This window comes from Pyxicephalus adspersus, chromosome Z, assembly GCF_032062135.1.
Source record: "Pyxicephalus adspersus chromosome Z, UCB_Pads_2.0, whole genome shotgun sequence".
Classification (NCBI taxonomy): domain Eukaryota; kingdom Metazoa; phylum Chordata; class Amphibia; order Anura; family Pyxicephalidae; genus Pyxicephalus; species Pyxicephalus adspersus.
In genome coordinates this window covers 7,356,027-7,380,413 of record NC_092871.1, presented here as the reverse complement: position 1 = coordinate 7,380,413, position 24,387 = coordinate 7,356,027, and the positions used below count along the sequence as shown (strand labels likewise).

Below are 24,387 nucleotides of genomic sequence, written 5' to 3'. Positions count from 1 at the left end.
TTGGTCAGTGTTGACTTATCTACATACCATGAACTGCTTATCTTTTACTTTAGGCCTACTTAGTCCATTTATTTTTGCCTCCAGCTATGCTCAGCAATCTGTGGTCCTAAGTCTTCACCAATGTAATAGAAAACTAGATTCTAAAGTTTTTGGCACATTTTGTTTAGGCAATAATGATTTGCCATGTTCCCTTGAGTAGTGATTTCGATGGCTTGGCCAGTGGTTTGCCTCTTTTTACTTTAATATATTCTGCATTCTTCTTCTTCACTAAGAATGATGAAGACAAAAGACAAAAACCACAACTACTGTTCAGGAGACCAGAAAATCATTAACATATCATGTTGGTTCCAGAATCAAGACCTTTATCATCAATCAAGGGCGGAAAATGTTTAGGATTCCTGAAAATGTTTGAGTTTGTACCACTGATCATTCAAAGCCCATCTTCCAAAAGACCTTAGTGGGGTGCACTTTCATTGGCTAGTAGTTCTTAGGGGGCTCACAAAAATATGACATTTCCTAATTAATGTTTGATCAATAAACTATTTATATATTGATCAAGACTGCACACTTTTTATTAGATTAGCATGGCATTTGATGATTTTATGGCTTTGAAAGTCCAATCTAATAAAAAGATATCTTGTATTGTATGGCCACACATGCTCTCAGAAGTATAAACCTGCAAAGTATTTAATGCCATCCAATAGTGCAGACCACATTGATTCCAACACAAGTTGTTTATTGCATATTAAAGCTTATCACAAGTACCCTCAGGCTATTACCCATAGATGGTAGGGGAACAATAAAGACAGATTGACTTTCCATTAACATATTCCATTGTTTCCTGTTTCCTGGAGTTTGTGCACAAAGAAATGTTTTAAGGAGCTTGTTGCAGTATTGTAGTACTGTAATTGAGTGATTGTATAAGAATTGCATTGTGCTTGCGGTGATTTCCATTTAATACATGAAATTGATAACACAAACGGTGGTGGTTATTATTTATAGGATAAATCATATTTATGGTTTGCTGAGAAGAAGCTGCTCTTAATTTGTGAATTTAGGTGGACTTTATGTATTAATATTTATTTATACTTTATGTAAACAGTGTCCTAGGTGTCTGAATTAATCCTAAATTACATTGTATAATACAACAGGTGATGATCATCAGATTTGATGATTGTCTGCTGCCTCAGAATATGTCAGCTATGCCTAAATACAGTCCTATTTGTAACTACAGAGTAAATTTTTTCATTGGGTTTTCTTGCCAGTCAGGCAAAGAGGAAAGTTTTTCATTGAGATCCTTCTCAATGGGCCAACCCCAAGCTTTAAAAAATGAAACCAAATTCCTCTCCACTTGTTGTGAGAACAACTGAGCCCAAAGGTTCATCTTGAAGGTGTTGTCGTTCTTGATGTCCTTGATGTTTCTGTAGTCTGAGAACAAGTTGATGAATGGCTCCCAACCAAAACCTTCTTGAAGCTGAAACATTTAAAAGAAAAAGTATGGCATTAAAAGTCATGGTCACAAACTGTTCTCCATCTTTCTTCCATCTTTTGTTCAAACAGGGACTGTTTGAAAAAAAATAAAACATTAAAAATGAACAAACAGAAAAAATCAATTTTTTTGAGGTGCGTAATTGCATTGGTTTTCCTATTCCTTAATCAATTATTTATCTGGTGGAAGAGGAGCAAAGATGAATTCAATGGTGTGTCACATAAATGAGAGTCTGCTGGGGGTGTTGACCTCACATCCAATATATCATGTTGGTGCTGTATAAATGCTGCCTAGCCAACTCCCCAAGCCCATAGAGGCAGTGGCAGTGTTATCCTAGGTTGCTCCTATCTGGTTTCAGCAATGTTATGTGCCCAAAAATTGAGGTCAGCTGACTTAATGAAAATATACTGATTGACCAGGGTTTTCCATATCAGTGGAGTTTCTCTTCCCAGTTGGCATGGACATATTCCAAGATGACAATGCCAGGATTCATCAGGCTCAGATTGTGAAGGACATAATTTTCACACATGGATTGGCCACCACAGAATCCGAACCTCAACCCCTTTGAGAATCCCAGGGAAGTGCTATCACTTTCACCTGCACAACATCTCCAAAATTCACCCCTATCATCTTTTGTCTGGACTACTGTAACCTACAATCTATTATGAATGCTGCAGCCAGACTCATCCATCCTTCCCACCGCTCCTCTTTTGCTGCCTCTCTTTGTAGTTCTCTTCATTGGCTTCCATTTCATCTTAGAATCAAATTCAAGTTCCTGTGCTTTGCCTTCATATCCCTCCACAGTTATTGTCCCTCTTACCTTTATGCCCTGATAGAAAAATACTCCCCTTTGACTTTTCTTGAGCTGCCCAGACTCTCTGCAATGGTCTTCCTTGTCATATTCAGCTTGCTCCTACTTATTGCACATTTAAAAGAGCACTCAAAACCCATCTTATTAAATATGCCTACCCATCTTCTTCTGTCTCTTAAAACCCTCACTACTCACCCACCATTCCATATCTCCCCTCCTATTGTGCGTTATTTCCCCCACCTCTTACATTGTAAGTTCTTCTGGGCAGTGTCCTCCTCCTCCTGTGTCACTGTCTGTATCTGTCATTTGCAACCCCAATTTAATGTACAGCGCTGCCTAATATGTTGGCACTATATAAATCATGTTTGTTAATAATAATAATGTACTGGGGAAGGCTTTACATAGTGCTCCAACTCTCTCATCATCCAATCATGGGGAAAAATGAATCCAACTCTGGGTGGAAATAATTGTTGGGACATTGTATGAGCTTATTGAAATTATACCACAGCAAATGCAAGCTGTAATCAAAGCTAAAGGTGGTCCAAAAAATATTATGTGTGCATATTTTAGGGGGGATTAGCAATCTATATAACGTGAATGAGTAGTTCTTTTTGTGGGGACTAGTTTTTAATTAGTAGGACATTTAATGAACAACATTCTTTTATTTTACATACCTTTGTGGTGTTGGTATTTCTTGGATTTCTTGTATTTTACCTAGCAATACGTTAACCTGAGTTTTGATGATAAAATAACCTAATCTTTATCAAATGTAGATGCCAAATCCTTCATTTAATGCTCTGAGGGCTGAAATGTGGTAGCTGAAAACAACTTATAATCAACTTATCTGTTTGAACTATTGATTTAAGATTCTGTTTTATGTATAACATAGTTTTTTACCTGTAGGTAAGTCTCCAAACACACCCATGTATTCCAGTTGTCCAGCAGGGCTCCATCCTTTAAATATTTCCATATGCGTTCCTCCCTTACATGTGGTTTCAGATCACCATGAGCTTGTTCTCTTGGAATTTTGAAGACATTTTCATACACATAGACAGACCACAGGTTGCAGAGAGCCTCATTAGTGTGCGGAGGAAAGGACCACTCCCTTATCTCCCTGTTGTGTCCAAGTTCATGAAGAGCCCCCCATATATCTGGTTTAATATTCATAATGTTCACCAGGTCTTCAACAGATTTCAAATGACACATGATGGGATAACCAGAATGCATCCAGCCTGTCAAAACAAGAAGTTAAAAGTTGTACACTTAGCAAAGAATTACCAAAATACTGTATATGAATGTATATCTAAAGCTAAAACTTTTGGGTGAAAATCCCTGAGAAATGAAACTCCAACAGAAGAGTAAATCCTTTCAAAAGTTCCCCATTGGAGGACGTCTTCACTTCTTGTAGTTTTTTTTTCTTTTTTATTGATAGGGGCAGTATAAAAAATTAAAATAACAAGCGGATATTATTCACATGCACATAATACCACTGACAGTTGCAAACATCCATGATGCGTGGTGTTGGGGGTCATCAGTCAGGAGAGTTACTTACCACCGCATTGAAAGGTATTCCTTGAACTTTGCTGTGTCCCTTTCTAACCCGATGGAGGGGTGAAAGCCAGAATGGATGGAATGGTTAAAATTAGGACAGATGGGGGGGTTCATAGCTAGTATAGAGGGGGTTATGGTGGAGGGGGTTAGGGCTCAGGGGGTCATAATGGTGGTGGTGGTGGCAGTGGTGATATGTGTGCATATGTGTGAGTGTTTTTCACTCAATTAAATTAATAGCAGTTAGCAAAACCGACAGTAGGTAGGGTAAATTTTATAATAGGGTCACCTTTCTTAAAAGGAAAAGGAGCACTTCCCAAAAAAAGTAGATATAAATAAAACCTTCAATGAAAAAAAACAGCCATCACAGAGCACCTAGCCACCCCTGCCCCTATCCAGCCAGAAATAGAAGGTGATATATATAACTTCCAGTAAATGGTGGCTCCAACAGATGATGGATTGCAGGTCTAGTCACCAGTAAATGCTCTTAGTTCCCAGAGCTCCTCAGTAACACTGTTAAGGTCTTAATATATCACCCAAGTGAAAGCCATTAGAGATCAGATATCTGAGCTTTTATTTATTGCTTAGCAGTTGGTTAACGTTGCCCTTTGACAAAGCTTATAAATATATGTATGTTTATATATATATATATATATATATATATATATATATATATATATATATATATATATATCCTGACTGTCATAGGACCCTGATTTAGAAACTCCTTGGACAATTTATTATATATAAAAATAAACCTTTGCAGCTGGTGTCAAGCTATTAGTCCCATCGTTCCATAGTCTCTGCTAACAGAGTAGTCATCTGTCCTGTAGATAAAAGGCTCAACCTGGGTCTTGTGGTAAACTTTAGGTGTTTGCCCCATTCAAAGTTTACAAACCAATGTGAACATTCATAACAACTGGTTTCCAAATCCTTTTGGATTGATGAACAACCACCAACCATTGTGGATGCTTTTGTTCAAGCAGCCTTCCCATGGGCTAGTGGTAACACGTCTGACAATCACCCGCCAATCCAATCTCTTCTTGCTATTTACTTTAGCAATGGGCTCCCACAGGTGTTTATTCTAAGGCTACATACACACATGCAACAATTGTCCTTGGAAAGGATCTTTCATGATCCTGCACGATCCACGTACATACAGCACCGTTCTGCTCTATGAAGAGGGGAGGAAGAGAACAACAGAGCGGTACCCCGCTGCGCTCTTTTCCCCTTTAATTGCATTACGATCGTTCGTCGTCCATCGATCCGCCAGGATGGTCGTTTAGATGATGGACGACGAGCGCTGTACACACGCCAGATTCTTGTCCAATATCGGCCCTGAGCTAATTATCAGAAGAGAACCATTGCACGTGTGTACATAGCCTAAGGCTCACATAGTTGATTTGTAGAAAACATGTTCAATATAAGGACCAGTACCAAAGAGGTGATTTTAAAAAAGTGTTCCCCTTTTAAAAATCAAACACTTTTAAAACAGATTAGAAAAAACAAAATCAGATAAAAAAAACAAAAAAAATACTTTGATTGTCATAGCTTAACTATGATAATGGGAAACTCAACCTGTTCATTTAACTAGCCACAGTCGCCAATTTTAAAAAGTGCGGATTGCTTCAAAAGTGGCAATCAATATTTTTAATATGAACACCACTGACAAGCCTAGTGTGACATGGCCACTTGAGGGCGCACTCAGACCTTCCAAATGCTCTGATCTAGCAGGTACAGAATGTTTCATCTCTATCATCTGTGACACGGGAAGCCTTCTGTTGGGACACCATCAGATGATCCCAGGTAAGTGGGCTGATTTGCTTTCTCTCTCTTGCTCTCTTCCTCCCTTTCGTTCTGTCTCTCTCTCACTCTCATTTTACCTCTCTCTCTCTTTCTCTTCCTCTCTCTTTGGGCGTAATTTATTAAAGCTCTGCAAGGCGGGAGAGAATTCACTTTCATCAGTGAAGCTGGGTGATCCAGCAAACCTGGAATGGACTTCCTAAAATTAATTTGCTATTTGTTAGCAAATGTTGGACTAGATTCACTCCAGGTTTGCTGGGTCACCCAGCTTCACTGATAAAAGTGTGTCCTCCCCAGTATTGGAGAGCTTTAAAAAATCAGGGCCTTTACCTCTTTCACGCTCACTCTCTCCCGCTCTTTCCCTACTTCTTTCTCTCTCTTTCCATCTCTCTTTACCTCTTTCAGGCTCTCTCTAATATTCTCTTTCTCCCTCCATCTCTTTCCCTCCCAATCTTGTATGGCTGCCAGGTCCGCACCACATCCAGACCTTCTTTCAAGGCAGTTGGAGGGGTGGCACAAGGTAGATGGCCTAGGGGAGAAAAAAGTACAAATCTGCTCCTGACTGCTCTTTATTGTGGCCTATGACTTTCACCTCTATTAAACTGCTAAGCACTATCTAGCTATCCTCATGTCTATCTCCACGTAATAAACGTGGCAGTATTAGTACTACTGTGGGATTAACCTCCCTGGCCGTATTCCCAAGTGTGGCATGGGGTGAATTTTCCATACCAAAAGCGGTAACCACGAGCCACACTCGGGGTGGAATTGCAAAGTCCTACCTGGTTCCAGCGGCGTCCTCCAGCGATGTCCGGCATCTTCTTCCCCTGGCGATGCCTGGCCGGGCATCTGCTCGCGAGTGTGCAGCTGGGAGTCAGGACCAGATGGGAAATTTGAAATATTTTTAAATATACTGCTTTTACATTTAAAAATACTTCGTTTTCATACCACCTGGGAGGTTAAATAATAAACTGGTGATCATTCATGAAAATAATGAACATGTCAGCAGCCTATAACTTTCAGAAACAACTCATTATTTTCACTGAAATTATAGCACTTTCACGGTGATCACGTTTTTTCGGCAGTATAACAAATTGATCTACAATAAAAGCCCAACGTCCCTGGGTGGGCTTGAACCACCAACCTTTCGGTTAACAGCCGAACGCGCTAACCGATTGCGCCACAGAGACAGATGAGGTTGTGATGTTGCATGCCTTTGGTCAGTGCATGACCTACTACCTACCAAGGATTAGTTTCCTTTAATTTCAGGCCCCTTACCTATTTCTCTTTGGCTTCCACTATGTTTAGCACTGGCTAATGGTAAGATGGTAGCACTGACCACCATCTAGATCGTTGAAAAAGGAAATGCTGACCTGAGAGGCACAGATTGCTGAAGGAACCGCTAGCAACCTCTGAACATACCTTTAGATTTATTTGAGTCTTGGTTGGGAATCAATGAAATTAAGGTAAAATGTACAGCCTGTAGTAAACATTGTGTTATCCAGGTGGTAAAATATTTTTGCGTTGGCCGGGAATCGAACCCGGGTCAACTGCTTGGAAGGCAGCTATGCTCACCACTATACCACCAACGCTTGTTGAGTCCAGTGCTCATGGACATTATATGTATAGGCGACTGTATGAGTTATGTGTAACAAATTTAAAATTTGTTAGATATTTGTGATAAAGAAAAAAAATCAGTGCATTGAAAGCTACACATTGCAGCATTCATTGCAATCAATGCAGCTACAAATCTAAAAAACTCACAGAAAGTGCAAAGGGTAACTATATAGCACTTGATTTGATAGTATGCAAGTTTAATTGGATGACCTTTGGTGCACCCTTATGTTTAAGTCTGGGGGTTCTACTTCCTATTGTATATAAAATTCACAGCAGACACATGAGCAGTTATGCAGTCTGAAGCATCATGCAAGGAGGAACCGATTGTTTCTGCTTTCAGACAGCAGAGTCCTGGATAGCACACATTGGAGAAGCAAGGAAAGGGAAAGGGATGGATTATTGTTTAACAAATGAATGCATTTGTTTAAAGAGCAGCACTATACAGTGGTACCTTGGTATAAGTACCTAATCCGTTCCAGATCCTTGGACTTATACTAAACAGGACTTATACCAAACAAATTTGTCCCATAAGAAATAAAATGAAAATGATTAATCCGTTCCCATGAAAAAAAATTCTATTGTTATTGGCATATTATACATTGATGGGGCTGTATGAAATAATTTAAACACTGCTTAATACTAAAATACATAAATACAAAAGCAATTAGCTAAAATAAATTAAAATTTAATCTAACTCTAGCTGGCTGAGAAGAGTCGAGTACCTACTAGGATGGTGCTGAGAAGGGAGGAGGAGGGGATGATATGTAATTCACAGAAAGTTATAGCGCGGGTTGTTCACTGAATGGTGGCAACTGGCGTAGTGACGCTCGTGGGCAGTCTTGGCTTTGTCTCGAGAGAGCTAAATAATGGTAGCACGCAGTGTTATGACTCTTTTTGACCCATACAAGTTCTAGCACAAAGGTTGTATACCAAGCAATTTTTTTTGTGTCCAAACAGGACTTATTCCAAGTTGGACTTATTCCAAAGTGGGCTCACACTTACCACTGTATTTAACAATTTGCTTACTTCAGAGCTTGGATCAAGTAAAGCTCAATTCATAAGAATACAGAATACATTGGGGGTAGGGAGAAGAACCCAGTCACCGGTCAACAACACTCCATTGGATCCTGCAAGCTCTTCAACATGCCTGCATTGTATGAATTAAGGCAGCCTTTCTCCACTATTTCAACATGGGAGGGGGCATTAATATTAAATTCCAGGTCTTAGGGGACAACAGCTATAATTACTATATATATAGCTTACAGTAGTGTTGTGGTCAGTAGAAAGAATGCCTCTTACATTTTTGGCCAGTAGGAAGAATGTCACCCTTACAGATAGCCAAATGGATCGTTGGTGGCAGTTAGAATGACCTGAGAGGCACAAATTTCTTATTGCCCAAAGAACCTCTAAAAACCTCTGGGGGAACCCTGGATGATAATACCGGTCTATACTAATTCCTAAATGGAACTAATGAAAGAGTCAGTCTTCATTATCACCACTGGTGCAAATCTCAGTGTTTAAATAAATTCAGTGAAGGTCAGAGGGGTACAGTTGTGGTCATTTGGAGCAAAAGAGGTACAGCGATGGTCGTGGGTGTTGGAGGGGTACACCAATACCTAATTACCTTGGTTAGCAACCTACAAGACATTTTTCCTACAAGCACTGCAGTTTCCATCACTACTCTATCCAAATCTTAAAATGTTTTACCGTTAGTTTTCCTAAAGGCCGTACCTGCATTATTGTATGAATTGAAGAGTAACTGTCAGGGAGAAAGCTGTTTGCAAGCCTAAGACCATTTGGTGAAGACACTTACCTAGACAAAGTTGGGTCCTCCTACATGACAACCTTGCACCCCCAAAGTTACAGTTGTATGGTCCAGTAGAGGACATCTGGCTCTTGAGTGCAATGTGTACATTAGAAGAGATTCAATGATCACACATACAGATAGTTAAAAAAAAAAAAAACAGCTACAATAATAACTTACCATTTGATATCTGAGTGTCTGCAACAATCCTTTCCTTTCTCTCAAGTACAGGTGGCACAGCAGAGAGTTTTAAAACCGCTTGCATGATTAGGGCCCAGACAACTAGGGTTTCACTAGGTCTTTCCAGATCACGAACCGAAGATGATGGGACTGTTAAAATAATGTTCTTTGTTTCAAGCTCTGCCCAAGGGGATGGATAGTCAGAAATTGTTTCAACCCACGAGGAGTCACTGGTTTCACCTATAACAAAAATATATAAAAATATGTTCAGATGAATAGTATCATTTTGTTGCTTTAAAACTGTTTAAATTTACCCCATATGGTTCAGGCAGACCCTGGAATAAAATAACATTTAAACAGGGAACTAATTGTGTAATTAAAGCCCAACTTCAGGATGGCATCCCAATCCCTCTCCCACATTTTTTGCTGCCTTTGAGCACTTAAAAAAATAAGTAATTAATTTATAATAACTAATTAATAAGGCGTAAATGCTTATCTTAGCACGCTGGCCTTTGCAGCTTTAAGTCCCAGGTTTGAACCTCTTGGAGTTTGCATGGGTTTTCTCTGGGTACTCTGATTTCCTCTCACATTCCAAAAATAAGCAGTTAAGGTTATTTGACTTTCCCCCAAATTGACCTTAGACTGTGTTAAAGACATATGACTATGGTAGAGACATTAGATTGTGAGCCCCTTTGAGGAACAGTTAGGCACATGACGATAGACTTTGTACAGTGCTGCATAAAATGTTGGTGCTATATAAATACTGGATAATAATAATCTCTTTTTTTCCAGAAGTTTTTAATCTGGTTGAATAATGTTTCCGCAGGTCTTCTTCCTCTGTTTTCCTTAGCACTGGGTGGATCCTTAATACTACAGAGACCAGAGCCATGAAATGAATTGGCATTGGTCTGTGCGGAATATTGAACCCACCTAATTTATTGCAGCATTCACCTGTTTGATATTTGGTAGCTTGATGGGGACTCCCTAGGGCAGCCTCTCTCAACCTTTCCAACATGGGGAACCCTTGAAACAATTTTCAGGTCCCCAGTGAACCCCTTCTATAATTACTATATTCACAGATCAAAGTATATTATTGTGTTGGGAAGAATGTTTTCTACATCACTGGCCATTGGGAAGAATGTCACCCTTACAGATAGCCAAAAAGATAACTGGTGCTAGCAAGACTGAGAGGTACAAATTACTCATCCATCAAGCAACCCCTTGCACACTCTAGGAACCCTGGTAGAGAAACACTGCCCAGGATAGTGGGACCATGATGCCCTGGACTTATAGAAAGTTGTATGAATAAAGCTAGGCATCATTCAACCTGGAATATAATGACTAGCAAATCCTTTTTTAGGAATGCAGTCTAAAAGTCTACCCTATGGCAACTATGTAGTTGGTATATGAGTCCGGGCACAAGCGTCAAGAATACTAAGGAACCTACTTCTAAAAATCGACATCCAGCAACCCAAACTCAAATTTCAACATTTCTTTTCGTGAAAGAATCCCCTTAAGGAGTAAGAACAATCCTTGCTGGACACTTAGATGCACAGTTTGAACAACAGTAGTCACTGTTTTAAGAAGGTCATTTACATAAACGAGAACAAGATTCCTCAGCAGGGGTTGGAGCCTCCAACATCATCAATCACTTATGCATATTGCACTTGTTTATATCAGATATTTGGCAAAAAATCTGCTCTGCCACCAAAACCATTAACACAATTATCACTTTACTGTTTGTGTTGACACCCATGATGACACCAAGGTATTATTATTATTACACAGTATTTATATAGCACCAACATATTATGGAGCGCTGTACAAGTCCATAGTCATGTCAAACCTCAGTTTCAGTGAAGGCAGAAGTAGTAATTTAATGGCACATTAAATTTTGTAAATTTTGTCAAAACCATCCTGTTCATGCCTACTCCATTGGTTCTTAGACATTTTGCCCATGTATTTTGTCTGCACTGCAAAATGCAGCCGAATGCAGCCGAAAGTGGAATTTATTTTTTACACTTTGAGTATGTCACTACTACCCTGAGCAGTTTGTTATTTAACCAAATGTAAAGTGACACCAAGCCATTTTTTTTTATTTGTTCACATTGTTATAATCTTAAAGTACAGAAATATTACGCTGAAGGACACACGGCTGGTATTCAGTTTGCTAAAACAGCAAAGTAAAATGTTCTGCGTCCCTGGGTGGGCTTGAACCACCAACCTTTCGGTTAACAGCTGAACGCGCTAACCGATTGCGCCACAGAGACACATGCTGAAATGGTTGGCATGCTACTGGTCAGTGCTTGACCTACCAAACTAACCCACCATGGTCTGGTTATTGTTATTTCAGGTCCCCTACCTATTATTATTATTATACAGTATTTATATAGCGCCATCATATTACGCAGCGCTGTACAAAGTCCATAGTCGTGTCACTAGCTGTCCGTCAAAGGGGCTCACAATCTAATGTCCCTACCATAGTCATAGCCTTTAACACGGTCATCTTTTTTTTGGGGGGGAGAAGCCAACTAACCACATCTTTGTCGATTGTGGGAGGAAACTCACGCAAAGACAGGGAGAACCTGCAAACTCCATGAAAATAGTGTTCTGGTACTTGGGACCTATCACCGCAAAGGTCAGAGTGCTAACCACTGAGCTACTGTGCTGCCCAGTGGTATACATGTTAGGCACTCTAAAGTCTGTGTATACTTATCCTTATCTCACATGGGTCAAGTAATTTGAAATGCTTATAAATGTCCATACAGCTTTTGCATGAGTTTTTAAGCATTCATATGTGATATACTAAGAAAATTTAGAATAGTATACTAAGAAATAGTAAGAATGAAGCATTTAAAGGCTTTTTTTATTGTTTTGAGTCATTTTGGATAGAGTTTTTGCATGATTTTAGGCATTTTAAATGTTAGATTTCTCAGGTTAAATGCTGGGGCAACAGCCCATGGAGTCTTAACTGAAAAGCTTGCCTCCCAATGTTCTCTCAAAGTAAGAAAAGCACTTTAGCCAATGCAATAATTCTTAAAAATAACCCAGGCTAATAGAGTCCAGCTTCTACGTTATTAACATTCTGTAAGGAAACGAACATGTTAATAGATACAGCATAATTGTGGAAACATAAGGCACTGTGCTATGCAAAGAGGTAGGAGTGTGAAAGCTGACACCTTGTTCTTGTTTCAGGTCAGGAAAAAATCCTTTCCCTGACCGGGAATCGAACCCGGGCCGCGGCGGTGAGAGCGCCGAATCCTAACCACTAGACCACCAGGGAGAGACGGCTATGGTTTTGCCCAAGAAGCCAGAACATGTTAATGGAACAAAATAAACCTCTGCAAAAAGTAACAGAATATTTCCTCATTGCAGTTTTTAAATTTTCTCCACAACAGCTTTGGCTCTGGCCTTGGGCCGGAATCTGACATGTGTACAGCAGTCACCCAACATCATTCAGGAAGGATCTAAGAACAGCCAATGAAGAACAGCTGCTTATCAAGTTAAAGGAAAAGAGCACAGAGAGGTTTTGCTTGCTCGTCCTACCCCCTCCGCAATCCATAGACCAGAACGGGTGCGTGTGTATAGAACTCGTTCATTCATCTATCACTCTCCGTTGCTGGAAATTATCATAAAAGATCATTTCCAGCTACTAAAATTGCACATGCATATGCAGCCTAAGACAAATGGCAAACATAAAAAAAGAAGCAGGGATTTTAGATATCAGATGCTACTAAAGCCGCGTACATACTTCCAATTATAGTAGTTGGATCTTTCATGATCCTTTCCAACAACTATGCACACGACGCATGAACGATGCTGTACATACAGCACCGTTCTGCTCTAAAGAGAGGGGAGGGGGAGAACACCGGAGCAGCACCCAGCTGCGTGCTCTCCCGCTTCCCTTGCATTACGATCGTTCGTTGTTCATTATTCGTTGATCTGCCAGGACAGTCGTTCGGACGATGAACAACACGCGCTGTACACACTTCAGATTCTTGCCTGATATCGGCCCTGTGCTGATTATTGGGCGAGAACCATTGGAAGTGTGTATGTAGCTTAACTTTCCAAAAGGAAACAGATTTCCAAATGCAACAGCTGGATCAGGGTGATGTAGTAATGATAAATGATCAGGAATAGCCTTACTTTGCCTATGACATAATTTTTAAGTTATAGACCAAAAAATATCAGGCAACCTTTTTCCCTTGAGACACGTCCTATAAACTCAATGTACAAGCATCTGCTAAAATGTTTTGTACTGAAAGGAGTTACACAGCAAGGAATGTTCCTGCTCATAACAGCTAATACAAATGTTCCCCATATGTATAATAATACCCATCGAGTCCTGTTATTAACGTACACAGTGCAGAGAGTGTCTATAGGTTAATATTTGTTAGGGACAGGAATTAGTTGAACGCTGTAGCTGGAACAGTAGACGAGCCTGATAATTCTTGAGATGATGTGGAAGCGAACAGGAGGACTTTAGCAGATATTTTGTAGTCGATGCCAGCTTGCTTGTGCATTGCTTTAGTTCAGTGGTTGCCAACCGGTGGTCAACGAGAAAATTTGGGTGGTCCGTGGCTCTGGCCGGTGCTCCCCCCAGTGGGGTCAGGAGAAGGAACCCGCTGGGGGGAGGCATCGGCCAGAGCCGCGGACCATGTATCCCGTATGTATTGCAGGTCCAGACCTGCGATGGGAGAGTGGACGGGTTTTGGCATCATAATGTCACTTTGGGGGAAGTTTCTTCCCCTTTGAGTGACACACAGCCCCCCACTCCGGTCCAGAGCCCCTAAGTTAAAGTTGTAGGTCCGAAAAGGTTGGCGACCATTGCTTTAGTTGGTTGTTGATCACTCCTGTACATTTCTTCTCCAGAATTGATGGACCCAATTGCTGAGGCGTAGTGCTGTCACCCTGCTTATTATACTATATGTATACAAATATGTTTTTTACTTATCATACCATAACTCCTGTTGCTTTTGGTTTACCATCTTTATATATGATGAACTTTATACAATTTACTCACAACCAGGACACAAAAATACCAATTTGTAATATATGTTTTTGTATACCTTTACCTTTATTGTTGCTGTTACTGGCCCTTACTAAATCCCTTGAGGAAGCCTAAACCGGCGAAAAGCATCGGGATCCCGTTAAAACTATGCCTTATGTGGCTGCACTATAAACTTTTACAGTGATTTAAGTATTATATTTAAGTAGTATATTTTAACTAAGTAGTATATTTTATGTCTAGTACTTTGTCCTAAGAACCCTACAAGTGTTAGTGGTCAAAAAAGGACACAATTTGAACCTTTGTACCACCCAGTGGGTGGAAGATTTTTGGCATTGTATTTCTTATATTCTTAATAACCAAATATAAATCATTATAGCCAACTAAAATCCCTTGCTGTATACTCTGTTCTTTAAACTATTTATCCTGCACCAGTAAATGCTGATATTGTCATAAACTCCAGGTTTAATATTTAGCAACTGATTCACTTTGTTTAGGAAAACTTTATAAAGTGAGACATAACACCGAACATACTGAAAATAATTTACATCCACATGCACTTTACATGCAGCAAGCAAATAACTGCAAAACTCCCTGCATACAATACTTTCCATGTTTACAGTAGGGAGCCAGGACTGCATCTTGTACAGATATTTGTATATTCCCGAGATCACATCTTTCAGGAACAATGACGTAGAGAAGGCCACCAAACACTGTAGAAACTGGCAATAAGACTTTGTCTACAACATACTTCTGCACCACCACCGGGGCTCGCCTTAGTTCAGTATGGTGGCTGAGATTATCTGTATGACAACCAATCTGCACCTAAAACAACAAGCAAGTGTTAAAGTGTATCTAAACTCAACAACAAAAATGTAAAGCCCATTTGAACTTTCAAATCAGCAGGGAGATTTGCTGATTGCAGAACGATAGGTAGCACACAACAGAATATTTTTGGTTCACTGGCTATTTTAGGACTTGTACCAACAAGCTTTATGTCAATTAAATCAGATTGACTTCAGCTTGAAGCTCTTTTGAGATTTTTCAGTATTCACTGACAGATGAATTTGACCTGCAGTTGACCTTCTTCCAACTTGCAGTTGACCTGCTTTAGAGGGGTTACAATCCCATTTAGTTCTATAGGAATGTAAACCTCTTTAAAACAAATGAAAGCACCTAGAACATCATAACCTCATTTAAAATAGGGATGGTTAACTGGGCTTTAGGATATTGCAAAAAGGCTTATCTATTTCTGATTTTATGGGTTTAGGATAGGAGACCATGTTAGGGGCTGGTAAAGAAAACTAAACTTTTCAGTACGTTTTCAGTATAAAAGGGGTTAAAATAAGACATCAGAATGTACAAAACATTAATTTGGGTTATTAGGTAATTATATGAAAGACTAATGATCTTTCAATAATCAATAGGTGATAAAAACAAATCCTTATGGCTTTTATTTCTATTACAACCATAACTTTTATCTAAAGCACTACTTCATTGGGATTGATAAACTTACCTAAATTTGTTTCAGCTCCATTTCTTTTAAATAACACAAGCATTTGACTACAATTTTCTATTTAATTCCAAAGCCCCTGAACAGAGTTCTTCAACAAAATAAAAGAGGGGTGGGGTGGCCAGATGGACTTTTGGGAACATGTCCAAACAGAAACAATTAGTAAAGTTTATTCAGTAAAACAACATTAAAGTTATTTTGGAAATTTATTAGTTAAATATCATCTGTCATTTATCATTCCTCCACTAGGCGACGCTGTTTTTGTTTCCATCTAGAAAGATTAAAATAGTATTCCTGTTTTATTCTGCAGTATGTGGACAGGGGACAAGGTTTTCCGCTCACCTTGTGGCTGCTTTTTGAAGAAAACAAAATTTGAACTTTTTAAAAACTTTTTGATGCACCTGAAATTTTTTTAACTAAAAATTGAAGGTTCAGTAGGGTTTTAAGGCAATGTAACACAGATTCAGCATTGGCTTATCTCATGAGAACCAATAACAATGAGGAAAGTTTTTCCTTGCCCCCCCAAAGCACTTTTTAAGGGGCTGTTGGTTACTTCCTCATAGTCAATAGCTATGAAAAGCCTCAAGTAATAATTGTCTGATTGTTGAACATGTATATTCCACCTACCTTCCCATTTCCAGATGTAGGGACAGCTTCGGAAACATAAGGTAAACAATGATTGGTCAATAAATGGAAACACTGACCATCCTGCCACCCAACACTTATGGCCTGTGGGCACCTTTCTAAAATTAATAAATATGATTTACCTGTAGGCCAACATTGATAGCAGATTCTGGGAAAGTCAGTGTAGAAGTCTTTCCAGGTGGAACATAAAGTCCGGTACTCTGCCATGTATTTGCTGCAACAAATGTTATTCAGAAATCTATTTCATATATTGCATATTGATTGAAAACTGAAAATAAAAAATGAGATATAAAAACAGCTAATAAGCTTATAAATCTGAATATAAACAAATTAAGATTTGTAGTGTTATTTTAAACATCATGTACTGACTTGGTATTTGTGTTTCAGAAGTAGCCGAAAATTTTGAATTTAATTTACAAATGAATGGGAGATGCAGTGCAAGGATCTCCCTGCTTCTGCTACACTTATTTTGTTTATTTGCGATTTCTATATATTTTCTGCTGTTTCCTTTGCATCAGTCATACATCATCAGCTGTGATAAAGGAAGCTCTGTCTCTGCCAAAATGGGCTCCTCTATAAAGAGAGACAGTGTAGATCATAGTATGTCAATAATGAGCAAAAGGATACAGTTAGAGAACAGGTAATACCGGTAGCATGTATTTTGTCCTTTTGAAGAACTTCCAGAGTGTAAGACCTTTTTAAAAATGACCCCATAGCCGGCACCCCCTATACCAGTCTTTCTCCATCTAAGTTCACTTAATAATCCCTCATCTAATTTAAAATATTGTTCCAGTTTCAAATATATTTATATTCCTCTATTAACTGTGTTGGCATATTTGACATAAACATACATTTTTATGTTGAATTTAACAATTTCCGACGGTATTAGTTTCCGAGGAAACCATCTAAACCCTAAATGTTGTCTCGTGGTTACATTTTAATCTTTCTCTAAGAACAGCATTTGGATGTATTCCCTGGCTAAAACATCCCCACAATATATTTTGCCAGTTATAACCACAATTTCCATAAATTGCAAGAAATAAATATAACTAGTACAACCTCTCATTGAGCCTGATTTATTAACGCTCTCCAAGGTTGGAGAGGATTCATTTTCATCAGTGAACCTGGATGATCCAGCAAACCTGAAACTGATCTGGTCCAGGATTAAAAACATTTGTTAACAAATAGCAAATGACTTTTTAGGAAATCAAAACAGGTTTGCTAGATCATGCAGCTTCACTGATGAAAGTGTATCTTATTCAGCCCTGAAGAACTTTAATACATCAGGCCCATTGTTTCATGTAACCAGAAGGCTTCTTTTTAATTTAATTGGATTTTTTATTTGGTGCAATATATGTAATTTGTAGCTAAACTTCTTCCCCCCTGACACCTCTTCTTTTCTACCTCTCAATGGTCTTTTTCCACTTCCTGCTTCTTCTTATATATTTACATTTTCTTATATTATTATAAGACATTCGGTATTAATATTAGTTGAATGAATAATTTTGTCTTAACCCTTGTTCTTATTTTATAAGAATTGTAACACTTTGTTACTCTTTTTCTATTTGAAGTTTCACTATTTTCTTAGCTAACAGTGGCCCTATGGAAGCCCTAAGTCAGTTCTGCACATGGGCCCATTGTTGGCTATGGCTGATTTGTGAGGTAGGTTGTATTATGGGTTATTGTGCTGCATTTATATGGGTAAATCCTATTTTAACCTAGCACACATCAACTCAAGCATGCAGTGAACTAGGCCAAATGGAAACATTAGATTTCCGCTTGTGATCGCATAAGACCTGCATCAAACAAAGCAACCCTATGGACATGTTGTGAAAAGGCCCTTAAGAGATGGAACTCCTTTTAAATGATAAATAGAAATGAATAAAACTAAATTATTGTAATTTACCTTTACTTGCACAGTTGATCTGTAGTTTCTGTGGGGGGCTCACCGGAAGACTTGTTCCTGAAATGAGTTTTGTTATTATAGTTTCAAAGTTTGGCAATGAATTGCGAAGCCCAGCTGCAATTCTCAATAAAAAGGCTTCCTTGCTTCTTCCTTTAATTGGCCGATCTACGCCTACTTCTGGCAGACCATATTTCAATAGTGTATTGATGAGGGCACCTTGATATTGATAAAAAGCCTGCTTGCCTTGATCTCCCACTGCCAATATTGTTGCACAGTCTTCAGACAGTTTCCTCATCCATGATGCCAAAGGTTCCTTGATCTCCTGACTGGTGTCCATCAACATCATTATTTGGTGAAGGGCCTTTCGGCTTTGATAGCCCTTTGCCCAGTCTTCTGAATTTAATATGGAAATCTTTCTTGGACTTGGATAAGCGGAGGCACCTAAAATACTGATCCCAAATTGATTTATAAGTTTATTCCCAGGGTAATCTATAAGAGCATCTTTTCCGGGATTTAGAGAAGCCCAGTACCAAGCTTGGCCTGCAATAAGAAGTCCACCTCCTTCTGCAACAAACTCCAGAATATTCTCAGCATCTTTATCAGTGTAAGAAGTGCAGCAATAAACACTGAAGGTTTTGTTAATGCTAGACAGCTGACTTTCCAACCCTTCCTCAAGGAACTGCTGCATTTCTTTCAAATTCCAATGTATCCCAATTTTTCCACCTTTTCCAGCATCCAGCCAGGAAAGTAGGTTGCTGACTAGCTGTTTCTGACTGTCTTGACTTATTTGATGCTCATGGGTTGCTACAACAACCCTGCCTTTCCCGTAGTAAGCTGCCGCAAGATATGTTTTATCAGAATCATCTAAAATGAGAGGGAAGGCTCTCTGGCCATGAACAATGAGATGGGATGGAGATCCACTTTCTGGCAGTCTTACTTCTGTCAATCCTTTCAACAACTGCTGTAGATCCTTGGAAGGATCCCACTTATACCTAAGAGTACACAAACACGAATTGTTATTCAATAAGTCTAAATAGGAACTAAACTAAAAAGTGCTTAAAACAAAAAAAATCCACTTACCTTCAATCCCGCAGGGCAGTCTGATCCATCCGGAGGTGTCATCCATCGAGTCCTGCCTCATCCCAGCATTCCTCTCCGAGCCGGCACGCCGGGCGGTGCCATCTTCGCCTCTTCTTCCTGACTCTTCTTCCAACATCACCAGTCAAGCACGAGATTGGGTGACGTAGGTTGGAAAAAAAACTTGCCGATCTCGATGCGTGAGATCGGCAAATTCTTCTCTTTTCAGAAAAAGCCTCCTGCACGTGCCCAAAATGCTTGGGCATGCGCAGAAGAAGCACCCCAAGAGCCTCCCGGGATGTAGGTATCCCGGGAGGCTTTGTGCTCCCATTCATTCTCGATCGACAATTAGGGAGTGGTGCCGCTCACTGCAAAAGGGAAATTTCTGAGTTTAGGTACGCTTTAAGTGTTGATAGCCACTAAAAAGTTTTTTGAAGAAGCAAAGAAAGCGGCGAAACACGTCAAGAACTGTAGATGAGCTTTGTGAAATGTATTATAACATTATATGGTGATGTTATATGTGAGCAAACTTTTAATAGGTTGTGTTTTTATGGATATATTGGGTGTGGTGCTTGAAAAGTCCCATATAGGTCCTTATGCTTAGCTTATTTTTTAGGCTTGATCACTTACCTTAAAATCATATTTTTGTCAAATCAAAATTGTCTACATGTGTAAATCTATGTGAAGAAATGATCTTCATCCAACCACATTCCTGTGAGTGCAAGGTATATTAACCCACCTAGGGGCTGTGACCCTATGGCACTCATAGTAAGATGTTGCAGACAGCAGCAGCAACATCAAAACATTGGCAAACACTGTATCATTACATCATACAGTAGTACTAACGATGGTCACAAATAATTGCATAGAAATCAAAACATTTTTTTAAACAATACATTATAGCAAATTGAAAACATTTTTTTTCAAATATCCCAAGGTATTGTTGAAAAAGTAGTTAGAGCCCAGCTCAGGGCTAAGCCTACCTCCCTTCCAGAAGCCCCACCTATGTTATGGTATTATGTTGTCCTGTTATATATGCTTTACTTTTTGTTTATGCTCATCGTTCTGTTAGCCTATGTGAAACTGTTGACTATTATTATGAACCTACACCACTTTAGCGTCTGTCCTGCTTATTAGTCTAGCGGCACAGTGGGTCTACAAAAGTCCATGGAAGGGAGAGAAGTGAATCCTTATTTTAATGAGAAACTTAATTTTATTGCTTCTTTAGTCTATCACATTACTGCAATCTTCGCCCTGACCAATAATACTTTGTGTTATCCATTGTTTAATAAAAATAATGATACTTACTTGGACATCAGTGTTGATATTGGGATTTGAGGTGTTGGCTCATATACTCCTTTTTGTCCATAATCACTCAAGAAGTGGATTCCAGCTACAGCCGTCACGTTGTTTCCAGGATAATCAAGTGCAACATTTTTACCTTCATTTTTGGTCGCCCAGTACCACGCTTGGCCTGCAATTAGTAATCCTTTGCCCTCTTTTAAAGCTGCAATAAGCTCCTTTGACTGCCTGTCATCGTAGGCGTGCATGCAATAAACCCCGAATTTGTCGTAGAATTCATAGGTGGGTTCAACTTTATGGCCTTTTTCAGAGAGGATCGGAACCACTGAAGAAAACGTTTTGTGGATTCCCACTAGTGAATCGGCAGAGGGCTTAAGCCACTCAATGGCATTTTCAATGAACTGTTTGAAATTCGGACTGGCAACGTAATTTTCATGTCCCATCACCACCATACGCCCCTTTCCATACTGTGATGCGGCAATCAGCACTTGACCAATAGGATTCACAATCACCGGAAAAGCAGAATCTCCGTAAAGTAGTAAATCACATGGCATGGCTTCGTCAATAAAATTCAAGGACTTGATATTCTTAACAAGAAACTTGTAGGACTCTGAAGGATTCATAATCTAAAAAAACATTATTTGTTATTGCTGAACTCCGGGGTAAAAAAAAAAAAACCTTTGCTTTTGCACTGGGGAGGGGTTACCTGGTAATTTTGCCTTGTAAATTAGAAATAATGTGATATACTTATTACAACTGGTGGCCCTAAAATTATTCTTTTGTATCTCCTTTATCTTCGGCTCATGCTTTTTATATGCCACTGACCTCAGGATAAAACTGTTGCTCTGCCTCATTTTATTGAAATGCCAAATGCTGGATTCTCAGGGGATAATAAAGACTCAGTAAAGCCTACTGTCAGGAGGTAGGTATTTAAAGCATAGATACCCAGATCGTTATGTATTGGTTTTGCATTAACATACAAGGTTTTATTATTAGATAACTTTCACACTTACCTCTTCTTAGCTAAAGCTCATGCACCTCTCTCCTGCGTATGCAGGCATTTCTTAGCCTGGGTGCGCGTGCTCCTCCAGATTTCATCAGTATCGCTCCTCCCATCGACCATATAGGAAATAGCCTCTTTATCATTCCTGGCTATTTAGCTAGCTTAGACACAGCACTCAACGTTTGTGCAATGTGTCTCCACTAGTGCCAAGCCCCCTAGCTCTGCTGAGTATTTCCTGTGCTCCTCTTGGTTATTTCAGTGCTCTCCCTGCCCAGCTCCTGTGTTAACCACTTGTGGGCCAGCCTGGTTTCCCAGCCAGTTTTCATGTGCTGTCCCAGTGTTCCCCTTTGTATGCAGTGTTCCTCGTGTCACTGGTGTCTATTTTCTGGATCCCTGGTATTTGACCCCTGGCTTGTGACCTGACTTCTCTTGCTTGCTGCCTGCCTCGACCCCAGCCTTCCCTACCACGTATCATACTGCTCACTCCGGTGTGCCCAAGGACTGCAACTTTACGGTACCAGCAGTGCAACATCTACACCACTTGAGGCTCTGGAGAAGACTTGGTTACTGCTTAGATTTTGCACCTTGGCCTTCTCAGGGCTCACACCATTTTTTTGCAAGCTGTAGCACGCCCTAGAGGCTCCATCTCTCTAAGCGGGACAATGGCAAATAGAAAAATTAGAAATAATTATAATGTTTTCTGATTTTTTTCTAATACTGTGATTGTAACTGACTATTATAGTATGAAACTCTAATGCAATGCTTGCCTTGAAGTTATTATTCATGGATTACAGTGTAAATTTTCACATTTGTGTGTTGCCCTGCAATACAGTAAACATTTTCTTGCTGGACCTTGCCAGAGATTTCTTTTAAGTGTTCACTATATTATTCCTAATGGTATTGCACTGAAAACACATACGGGCCAATTAATAAATATAGTCACCCAAGATTCAACCTGTTTAACAAAAAAATAAAATGATAATATGTTTTTTATTATATAATATATATATATATATATATATATAATATGATTTAATATAATTATATTTATATTTGTTTCATAATTAATAATATATAGTAATAATATTGTGTGAATCAACTTGCATGGTGCATATATTTTCTAATACAATCCCCTGGATGCAGAAGAAAACATACTTCATCTATCCTGTACTGCAGAACACTACACCCTCTTCTCACCTACATATGGGAGTGGGGTTCTGTAATCTACAGTGGAGAACTTAACAGGGCTGATTCCAATATGTAGGGTAACAGGAAGGTATTATTTTGACTAGATTTTTTTGCAGACCAGCAGGTATTTTTCTCTAGTTTTAAGAAAAAAAACCTGTAGACTTGTGCATGTATTGCAAAAATATACTGATCATTTTTTTTTATTGATTTGACTGCTTGACAAGCTAATGATGGGATAGTTGTTATGCAACATATGTTGTATTATATTTTTTGTATTTATCAGTACTTGTCCATAATGTTTATATGGGATAGTTGTCACTAATATGCTAATTTTCATATTTTAGAATGGCATGATTCCTCCATTGACAGTGTTCTCCTAAAGAAGCTGCTTTATAACTGTGAAACGCGTAGAGCTGGAGGTTAACAAAAAAAGTCATGCTTGATATGCATTGTTCAAACATGTAAAATGTTTGTATTATTGGCATTGTTTGTGGTCACAAAATCTATACTATCATAGGTATATTAGTATTAACTTACAATATATTAAGTGTTTTTTTATTATATCTATTTAAAATTATTTTATTGATATCATTTGAATGCTACTGTGAAAACCAACTTTTACTATATTTTTTTATGTTGGTATCTTATTCAGAGTGTGGTATATTAGTTTGTAAGTGCCCATAGGAAGCTTTTATTGTTGTTTTGTATTGCTTTGCACAAATAAACATTTCATGTAGATTTATATGAAGCACTCCATATAACAGGGGCAAAAAAATATTTGTAGATCTGTTAAAAAAATTTGTCAATATAAAAAAGTCAATAGATAACAAAGTACAACAATGAAACATAATGTAAATATGCTATTAAAATGTGTTTGTTTTTATTTTTTATTTATTTATGATTTTTATTTTATTGTTGTGCTTTAATATTTGCTAATTGCTTTTCTGCCTTGAGCAGAATTAAACAGTCACTTACACAAAAAAAAACTTTAAAACACTTACCTTGACCAGATGATTTTTCTTACCGACGTTGCAGCTGATGATCAATGACCCTTTGTTGATCGCTTTGCAATCTTCCAGTTCCATGCAACGCCTCTATTTATAGAGAACTCGGCGTTTAGACTCAACGCCCCAAAATGAACCTCATGATTGCCCAAGGATGCATCATTAAATGGATTACAATGTACTTGCACAATTGGTGTATATCAGCTTCTCCAGAACTGTTTTGAGAATTACCATTAACCTCATCCTAATCTTGCCAGAAACGTAGAAAACTTTTCTACTATCTTTATTGCACAGTAAGTTATACATTCCTATGATGGGTGTACATGCATAAAAGAAGATTATCTCTTAACTCCTCATTTTTCCCTATTTTAATTGTGACTGTTTCTAGCATCCAAAAATGTCTATGTTTTGCAAGGTTTTGTTTTTTCATACCTTCAATGAAAAAACTTTTATGTATTCATGGAACCAAGCCCAATTAAAGTGACCCTGTCC

General features: G+C 38.8%; 1 protein-coding gene and 4 non-coding genes across 5 annotated transcripts; all 5 read right to left on the bottom strand.

The window, feature by feature from the left end:
- Positions 1 to 719: 719 nt before the first annotated feature.
- Positions 720 to 22,520, bottom strand: LOC140343794 (TRPM8 channel-associated factor homolog). Its single transcript, XM_072430671.1, has 8 exons — positions 20,707 to 22,520; positions 18,322 to 19,313; positions 16,538 to 16,629; positions 14,823 to 15,082; positions 13,396 to 13,400; positions 9,250 to 9,489; positions 3,198 to 3,532; positions 720 to 1,474 (listed from the first exon to the last, which is right to left on the bottom strand). The coding sequence occupies exons 1-8, from the start codon at positions 21,321 to 21,323 to the stop codon at positions 1,229 to 1,231; spliced, it is 2,787 nt and encodes a 928-aa protein (XP_072286772.1). The 5' UTR covers positions 21,324 to 22,520; the 3' UTR covers positions 720 to 1,228.
- On the bottom strand, positions 6,765 to 6,838 carry TRNAN-GUU (transfer RNA asparagine (anticodon GUU)). The gene has a single exon. It is a non-coding gene; the product is annotated as a tRNA-Asn (tRNA).
- Positions 7,169 to 7,240, bottom strand: TRNAG-UCC (transfer RNA glycine (anticodon UCC)). The gene has a single exon. It is a non-coding gene; the product is annotated as a tRNA-Gly (tRNA).
- On the bottom strand, positions 11,446 to 11,519 carry TRNAN-GUU (transfer RNA asparagine (anticodon GUU)). Its single transcript has one exon. It is a non-coding gene; the product is annotated as a tRNA-Asn (tRNA).
- TRNAE-CUC (transfer RNA glutamic acid (anticodon CUC)) lies at positions 12,461 to 12,532 on the bottom strand. The gene has a single exon. It is a non-coding gene; the product is annotated as a tRNA-Glu (tRNA).
- Positions 22,521 to 24,387: the final 1,867 nt, after the last annotated feature.

Coding starts and splice junctions, on each gene's coding strand:
- LOC140343794 (XM_072430671.1), bottom strand. CDS start 21,323: ATGAATCCTTCAGAGTCCTACAAGTTTCTTGTTAAGAATATCAAGTCC. Junction 15,083..16,537: donor CTATCAATGTTGGCCTACAG/GTAAATCATATT, acceptor TTGTTGTTTTAG/GTGCAGATTGGTTGTCATAC. Junction 1,475..3,197: donor GTTTGGAGACTTACCTACAG/GTAAAAAACTAT, acceptor TAAATGTTTCAG/CTTCAAGAAGGTTTTGGTTG.